This window comes from Otolemur garnettii, unplaced genomic scaffold (assembly GCF_000181295.1).
Source record: "Otolemur garnettii isolate 467f Iridium unplaced genomic scaffold, OtoGar3 scaffold00003, whole genome shotgun sequence".
In the NCBI taxonomy this organism is placed as follows: domain Eukaryota; kingdom Metazoa; phylum Chordata; class Mammalia; order Primates; family Galagidae; genus Otolemur; species Otolemur garnettii.
Window position 1 is genome coordinate 4,910,191 of NW_003852398.1, and position 8,486 is coordinate 4,918,676.

At 43.5% G+C, this 8,486-nt stretch overlaps 1 protein-coding gene across 1 annotated transcript in view; it reads right to left on the bottom strand.

Moving 5' to 3' along the window:
- Positions 1–5,595, bottom strand: part of EFCAB9 (EF-hand calcium binding domain 9) — a 6,502-nt gene extending 907 nt beyond the window's left edge. Inside the window, exons 1-3 of the mRNA XM_003782238.1 lie at positions 5,460–5,595; positions 2,188–2,336; positions 585–761 (exon numbers count right to left, since the gene is read on the bottom strand). Coding sequence (XP_003782286.1) covers positions 585–761; positions 2,188–2,336; positions 5,460–5,595 — 462 coding nt within the window. The remainder of the gene's footprint in view (positions 1–584; positions 762–2,187; positions 2,337–5,459) is intronic.
- Positions 5,596–8,486: the final 2,891 nt, after the last annotated feature.

Below are 8,486 nucleotides of genomic sequence, written 5' to 3' on the forward strand. Positions count from 1 at the left end.
AAAAAAAAAAAAAAAAAAACTTGGTAACTTACAGAGGCTGAGTAATTAGAACATAATTATAGTCTGATTGTAGTACAGTAGTCTGGTACCCAGGAATGGAATCTATTATAGACTCTCAAGGAACAAGGGTCACTTTATTCTACTAGGTCAAGTCCAGGCTTTATGCTGGCATGTAAGGTTCTTCACAACATGGTCCGTTACTTTCCACCTTAGCTCCTACTCGCTTCCCTAAAATGAGTCTCCTCTTCCAGTGGGCAGAATTCACTGTCTTCACTATGGCTTTCTCCTAGAATATTGCTCACATATTCCCATCATAAAATTTCTCCCTTTCTACATATTCAAAGCTATATGAATCTTCCCCAAACACCAGTTACCGCCATATTATGTGTCCTCTAAACTATAATTTGGAATTTATATTATGTGATGTGGCACTTGGTCAAGCCTCTCTCTTCAGCTTTTTCTGGTTCTGCTGCCATGCAATACACTTAGCTGAACAGGTTTCCCACCCTCTTCCCCACCCAGTCACATTAGTGTCTGCTTCAGGAAAGAGGTTACCATGCCACACTTTGGGGCTCTGCACTTACACGGTCACCTGTGATGTCGAAGTCTTGGTAGAGCTCTCTGAGATCATGTCTTTTAATATTGAGGAGAAATCTGAATGTTTGGAATGTGGATTCACCAATTCTCATTTCCCCATCCACGTCAAGCAGGTCAAAAATAGGCCGAGAATGGCGATACATAAATTGCCCTTCCAAATGGTTCTATTTTGAGAGAAATAGGTAAGACAAGGAACCATGTTATTGGTGCTGTTTTCTTTTCTTTCTTTCTTTTTTTTGTAGCTTTTGGCCAGGGCTGGTTTTGAACCCACCACCTCCGGCATATGGGGCCAGTACCCTATTCCTTTGAGCCACAGGCCCCGCCACCCATTTTGGTGCTATTTTCTAAGCTTGTTTCAAGACTCGTATCTTCACCTGCCATTCCCTAAAAGCAAAAGTCAGTATCACAGGACCTCCAAGATGAAAGGGTTCTGTCATCAGTACATAGTTCCCCTTTAGTTTCTGTGTTAAAAGGGAGCATAGGTCCCCAGCAGTAATTGCCCCTGCCAGACAAAACTCTAGTGGCTCTGATGCATTTCCGTACATTCAGTGAAAATCTTGAGGACCATGTGGCAATGGTGATAAAATGATGACCTCCCTTCCTCACAGAATGGGGAATGGGTGAATACATACATGCTAGAAGTGTGCATACAGTAAGGGGATACTCAGAGGAGACCACTGCTAGGCTGAGCGCAGTGGCTCACACCTGTAATTCTAGCACTTTGAGAGAGTGAGGTGGGAGGATCTCTTGAGCTCAAGAGTTCAAGACCAGCCTGAGCAAGAGGGAGACCCTGTTTCTACTAAAACCAGAAAAACTAACCAGGTGTTGTGGTGGGTGCCGATAGTCCCAGGTACTCAGAAGGCTGAGGCAAGAGAATCACCTGACCTGAAGAGACTGAGGTTGCTTTGAGCTATGATGACACCACAGCACTCGGCCAGGGCAACAGAAAGAGATTCTATCTATAAATAAATACATACATAAAAAAAATAAAGAAAAATTTTTAAAAAGAAGAATGTTGCTTGTCTCCGTCATTCATTCCCCTCTGAGCAAAGGGATCATGGAGGTAGTGAGCCACTTACTAAGATTACAGGTCCTTCTTTGAAAATTGCCAATAGAACAGGGGAGGAAGGGCATGCCAGGAAGGGCCCTGATAGAGCCAGGCGTTGTGGCAGGCACCTGTACTCCTAGCTACTCAGGAGGCTGAGGCAAGAGACTCGCCTAAGCGCAGGAGTTGGAGGTTGCTGTGAGTTGTGATGCAACAGATCTCGACCAAGGGTGACAAAGTAAGACTCTGAAAAAAAAAAAGAAGGGCCCTGATACGGTAAGGTGTGTTCTTTACAACAGGCAACAGAACTAACAGTGGGGACTGTAGGAAACTTCCAGATTATGGATAGACCATTTGGGAATCAAAATTCATTTTCTCCCCCCATTTTTTCCTTCTTTTTCATGAAAGGAAGAAAATTTTTTTCTTCTTCTTGTTTTTCATGAAAGGAAGAAAAATTCTGATGCGTTCTTAATTTAGTGTTCCTTTTGCAAGAGCTTGGCAGCAGCCAAGCTCCACCAGCCCCCTGGCCCCGGCTTGCTCCTTGCCTGGTGGGCCAGCAGTAGGCACACCAGCATGTAGAACTGGTCAAAACCAATCTCCCCCGCAGCACTCCAGTCCAGCATGTCAAACACGATCTTGATCTGTGGTTTTTTCAGGTCAGTCACATGATGAAGGAAGTGATAGAACAGCACATCTGTTAAGGTGGGGAGGCAAGGAGATGGATAATCCCCAACAGTTCTGAAATGCTAAACAAACAGCAGCCATATAAACAGTAGTAATGTTGTAAGCTTATTGACCTGGGAAGAATAATACTATTTTGTTTCTGGCTTTGCCACTACACCTTCCACAATTCCTCGAACTTTAATTGTTCTTGAGGTTATGTGGAAAAGGACTGTGCCTGAAGTTGCAGCGAGTGAGACAGTGGATGGCGCTCAGTTCCCGACACCCTCCCACCCCCTGCAGTTCACAACACTGTGCAAGGCAGATGGCTGTGCACACAGCCCCCTGGCAAAGGTGACTACAACACTGGCACAAAGTGCTCCTCGTGTGTGGAAGGGAAAACTTAATTCTCACTGAGGACCTGGGATTATTCCTTGGAAGTGATGACATGTTTCCTGGGCCTTTCCCTTGAGCTAATTAAAAGGAAAAATAAAAAGAACATTCTTCCTCTATAAAAGTCTCAGTACCGCTCATGGTTATAAAGCAAATACATTTGGCCATTGGAGGAAGGGAACAAAGCTTAAATGCCAGGTCTCACTGAACTCTGACAAACCCCCAAGGGAAAGTGGCATCACACTCCTTCTGTGATAAGCCCCAACTCTCAGTGGGTATCGGTACATCTGGAACTCTAATGCACAGAGCTACACATTCTGATTCAGAAACTCCGGCATGGGGCTTGGGATCCACATTTCCCTAAGCTGCTAGGTGATGTAACTGCTGCTGGGCTGTGGACCATACATTGAGTGACAAAACTGCCTTACATAGTGAGTGTAAGGCTGGGACTCAAACCTAGGTATAGCCCTGCTCTCTCAATGGCAAAGCCATATCTTTTGAGCATTAGGTAATGGATATTTAGTCATATACATTCAAAGGAAAAATACTTTAAAATACTAAAAAATACTTCTGAAAGAACAGGAAAGTTTTTACTCACTAATTGTAGGTCTCAGTGAGTAGAAGTGGGAAGAAATAAACATGGCCATACATTTATAGGGTAGCGTGTGCTGTCCACAGTTGTATAGCCAGACAGTCCCCAGGTTACAGGTGAGATAACTTCTGTAGGTTTGTTCTTAAGTTGAATTTGTATGTAAGTTGGAATAGGTACGATTACCCATTATCTATAATAGCTTCCATTCATGAGGGAAAGTCAGCATCAGTTGGATATCTGTAACTGAGGAGCTTACTGTAATAGCCTCTGTTCGTAAATGTGAGTTGTAAGTAAGCCAGATGTTTGTAACTCAGGGACTGCTGGTACAAATCCCAGAGAGTAATATAGAATTTTCAAGTGTAACTTTGCCTATATGTATGTGTGCCCCCTGCCCACTGGTTACAGATGCTATCCCCAGTGTAAGAAATGACTCTGCTGAAGATGTAAATCGTTATCTATGTAATTTGGGGGTACAGCTGGAACCAGCTGCACAGTGCACTTGTGGTCACAGGGTCACGATTTGGGGCCTTCTGACAGCCTCATGATGTTCCCTCTCCACATCTCACTCGGTATGAGCACCTGGGAACAACACACCTTATATGTATGCAGTGATGTCTCCTTGAGAAACGTTTCCATGTCGGCCCTAGGAGCTGCTTATTAGAGACTGTTTTGAAACCAGCTGACTCTGGCCTCAAATCTCTAAGGCCTTAAGTGACTCCTCCCCCAGGAAGACAAACATTAAAGCCACACCTTCACCCTCTAGGTCACTATCCACTTCATGGGTGACAGAAAACATGACTATCTCTTGGGTGTTGCATCCTATGGGAGTGATTTAGTTACTGGGGAGAGCAGATTCTTCTAAGCAAACGTTTCAGTAAGACTAAGAGCGTGTGGGCTTTGAAGTCAGAAAGCCCTGGGTTTCAATCTCAGCTTTTTTATTTACATTAGGGTCCCTGCAGCTGCCTTACCTAGAGCAGGGTTATTGGGAACGTTTGGTACTGTATGTGCGTCTATATGTAAAGGGAAAAAGAAGGGGTCCTCTTTTTGTTTGCTTTTTAAGATTAAATGGGCGCTTTGAAAAATCTGTATGGAAGGAACCAGCAATCTCTTATTCAAAATGACATTTCTCTCTCTCAAGTCAGAATGAATGAATGGACAAAATACTGATGTAGTTTGGGTATTTGTCCCCTCCAAATATTATCTCGAAATTTGGTCCCAAATGTTGGAAGTGGGGCCTAGTGGGAAGTATTTGGGTCATGGGCGAGGATCTTGAGGCAACAAACAAATTCTCCCTCCATTAGTTCCCACAAGAACTGATTGTTAAAAGGAGCTTGGCACCTCCCTTCCCTCTGTCTCTGCCGTCCCTCTGACCTGTGATGCCTGCTCCTCTTTGCCTTCCTCTATGAGCAGAAGCTTCCAGAGGCCCTTAGCAGAAGCCAATGCCAGTGTCATGTTTCTTGTACAGCCTGCAGAACTGTGGGCCAAGTAACCCCTTTTCCTCATAAATTACCCAGCCTCAGGTACTCCTCATAGCCACACAGACTAAGACAGATATCTTATTTATACCCAGACCTCTAAAGAACTTAATTATTGGTCTCCTATTCATTTGTGGACTTAAGAGGCAAGGCTGAGAGCTTCAACATTTTTTCAGTTATTCACAAGTACTGAAAATTAGAAAGGATCTTGCAGTTCATCTGATTCAAACCTCGCATTTGACAAATAAAAAGTCACGTCTAGCTGAGGGTTAATGCCTGAGTGGGGCTATCTCCCAAGAATAATAACAAACACTTATTAAGTCCTTACAATGTGTCAGGTACTGCACTAAACATTTGCCAAAATTATGGTATCTTATTAAATTACCTTTTTTTCCCCAACTATGAGATGGATTCTATGATTAGAAACCTCAGGCTAGAGGAGAAAAATGGGACTTAAAGACAACGATGACATGTTTTCCAAGTCACCAAGGAATGCTGGAGAGAGCCAGGATTTAACCCCAGAGCCAGCACTTTTTCCCTCCCTATCAAACTGCTGCCAATCTCTCCCCTCAGTTGGCAAGTTCTCTCTGCACTTCATCTGGATGATAAAGTATTTATTAATTAAATACTTTCTAACTCTGCAAATTTTCTGGCACATCAGCTAACACCCAGAGGAAACATGTCTGAGAGTACTGACCGTTCAAGGTGTTCTTTCTGTGCACGTCAAGAAGGTGAAAATATTCCACCAAGGCCTTCACGTTCCTCACAGACAGTAAGCAGTATATTTTGTCCAGATAGAGGTACCACAGAAACGATCCTTCCTTCAGTTTCATCTTGGTACTCTCTAAGTCAAAGGCTCCGACAACCTGAAGTAGAATAGAGAGAGAATTCTGCCTCAGAACCAGAATGTTGGATTCTGAGTATCTGAGAAGATCTGGCAGCAGAATTATCAACGAAATAGTCACAAAGTTAAAACTGCTTCTGCTCAATTCTCCGCCTTGGCTATAAGTTATTTATTGTCCTAATTCTCTTGTTAATTTGATTATACCTCTGTCATTAAAATATAATCAGTTCTGCCTGGCGCGGTGGCTCATGCCTATAATCCCAGCACTCCGGGAGGCTGAGGTGGGTCGAGTGTTTGACCTGAGGACTAGAGCAAGAGCAAGACCCTGTCTCTACTAAAAATAGAAAACTAGCTGGGCATTGTGGTGGACACCTGTAGTCCCAGCTACTAGGAAGGCTGAGCCAAGAGAATTGCTTAAGCCCAAGAGTTTGAAGTTGTTCTGTCCTATGATGACACAATGACACCCTACCCAAGGTGACAGAGTGAGACTATCTCAAACAAATAAATAGGCTCAGCACCCATAGCTCAGTGGTTAGGGCACCGGCCACATATACCAGGGATGGTGGTGGGTTCGAACCTGGCCCGGGCCTGCCAAACAACTATGATAACTGCAACAAAAAAATACCCGGGTTGGCTTAGCACCTGTGGCTCAAGTGGCTAAGGCGCCAGCCACATACACCTGAGCCAGTGGGTTCGAATCCAGCCTGGGCCCGCCAAACAACAATGACAGCTGCAACCCAAAAATAGCCAGGCGTTGTGGTGGGCACCTGTAGTCCCAGCTACTTGGGAGGCAGAGGCAGGAGAATTGCTTAAGCCCAAGAGTTGGAGGTTGCTGTGAGCTGTAATGCTACAGCACTCTACTGAAGGTGACATAGTGAGACTCTATCTCAAAAAAAAAAAAAAAGAGGGTGGCTCTCATAGCTCAGTGGGTAGGGTGCTATCCAGCCCAGGCCCACCAAACAACAATGACAACTACAACCAAAAACTAGCCAGGCGTTGTGGCGGTCACCTGTAGTCCCAACTACTTGGGAGGCTGAGGCAAGAGAATTGCTTAAGCCCAGGAGTCTGAGGTTGCTGTGAGCTGTGACTTTACGGCACTCTACCCAGGGCAATTGCTTAAGGCTCTGTCTCCAAAAAAAAAAAAAGAGAGAGATAGAAAACTCTCCAACTACTTTTATTGCTATTGCTAACCTTCAGAGCAACACATAACAGGATTAGTATATGAAAGGAAAATTACAGATCTTACTTATGAACATAAATGCAAAAGTCCTTCATTAAATACCAAAACTAAATCCCCCCCACACACACACACACCAAGAAAATTAACACCCATAGGGAATTCTTTAGGCAGGAGAAAAATAATCCCATTTAGAAACACAAAATTCAGGAAGGAATAAAGAGTACCAGAAACTGAAAATGTATGACCAAATTGAAATCAATATTGACTGTATAAAACAGCAAACAGCTCACACCTGTAATCGTCATCCTAGCACTCTGGGAGGCTGAGGCAGGTGGATAGCCTGAGCTCATGGGTTTGAGACCAGCCTGAGCTGAAAGCGAGACCTTGTTTCTACTAAAAATAGAAGAACTGAAGCAAAAGGATCACTTGAGCCCAAGAGTTGGATGTTGCTGTTAGCTATGATGCCACAACACTCTACCCAGGGCAACAGCTTGAGACTCTGTCTCAAATAAAAAAAAACAGTAAAAACAATGTTGTATGAAGAAGCTAGCCAAGGTGCCTTCAGAACTTACCAAGAGCTACCTGTGGGGTTGCGAGGGAGCTCACTGGGAAACTGGGAGGGGACAGTAGAAACTGTCTGCTGAGTGCTGCTGAAATCCACCTTAATGCACAAAGTACTGCAAGAACCATATGGAGGAAACCACCAAAACCAGGAAAAGCAGCTCCTTCCTCCTCCAGTGTCCCTACAGTGCTCTCTACTAAACAAAAAGTTTAACATTGTGCCAGCTGGCAAGGAAGATTCCAGGATCACAAACAAAACAATGAATGGTAAAGATATGGACTCAAGAAATAATAAATAGTGCCTGACACAAAGATGATAGATATGTCAACATATTTTAATTGGAGAATTTGTTCCATTTCTGTTTAATGTAATTGGTGACATATTTTAGTTTAATGGATCTCTCATCTTTGTATCAGGTAGAGTTTATTGTCTCTCAGGTCCAAGACTATTCAGACAGGGGGAAAAATGGTCTCTTCAACAAATGGTCTTGGGACAACTGGATATCCACAGGCAAAAGAATAAAGTTGGTCCCACACCTTGAACCACATACAAAAATTAACTCGAAGTAGATCTAAGGCCTGTATGTTAGAGCTAATATTATAAAACTCTTAGAAGAAAACACATGAGGCCAGGTGCTGTGGCTCATGCCTACAATCCTAGCACTCTGGGAGGCCAAGGAAGGCAGATTGCCTGAGCTCAGGAGTTCAAAACCAGCTTGAGCAAGAGTGAGGCCTGAAAATAGCCAGGCCTTGTGGTGGGTGCTTATAGTCCCACCTACTTGGAAGGCTGAGTCAAGAGAATTGCTTGAGCCCAAGACTTTGAGGTTGCTGTGAGCTATAATGCCACAGCACTCAACCCCAGGGTGACTGAGGGAGACTGTCTCAAAAAAAAAGAAGAAGAAAAAAACATATGAGTACATCTTTATAACCTGGGATTTGGCAATGGTTTGTTATATAACATCAAAAGCAGGAGAAAACAAAAGAAAAATGGGTAAGTTGGACTTTCCCAAAATTAAAAGCTTTTCTGCTGCAAAGGATACTACCCAGAAAATGGAAGAATATATGGGCAAATCACTTATCTCATAAGGGTTTAGTAGTCAGAATATATACATTATATACATAATATATATATATATATT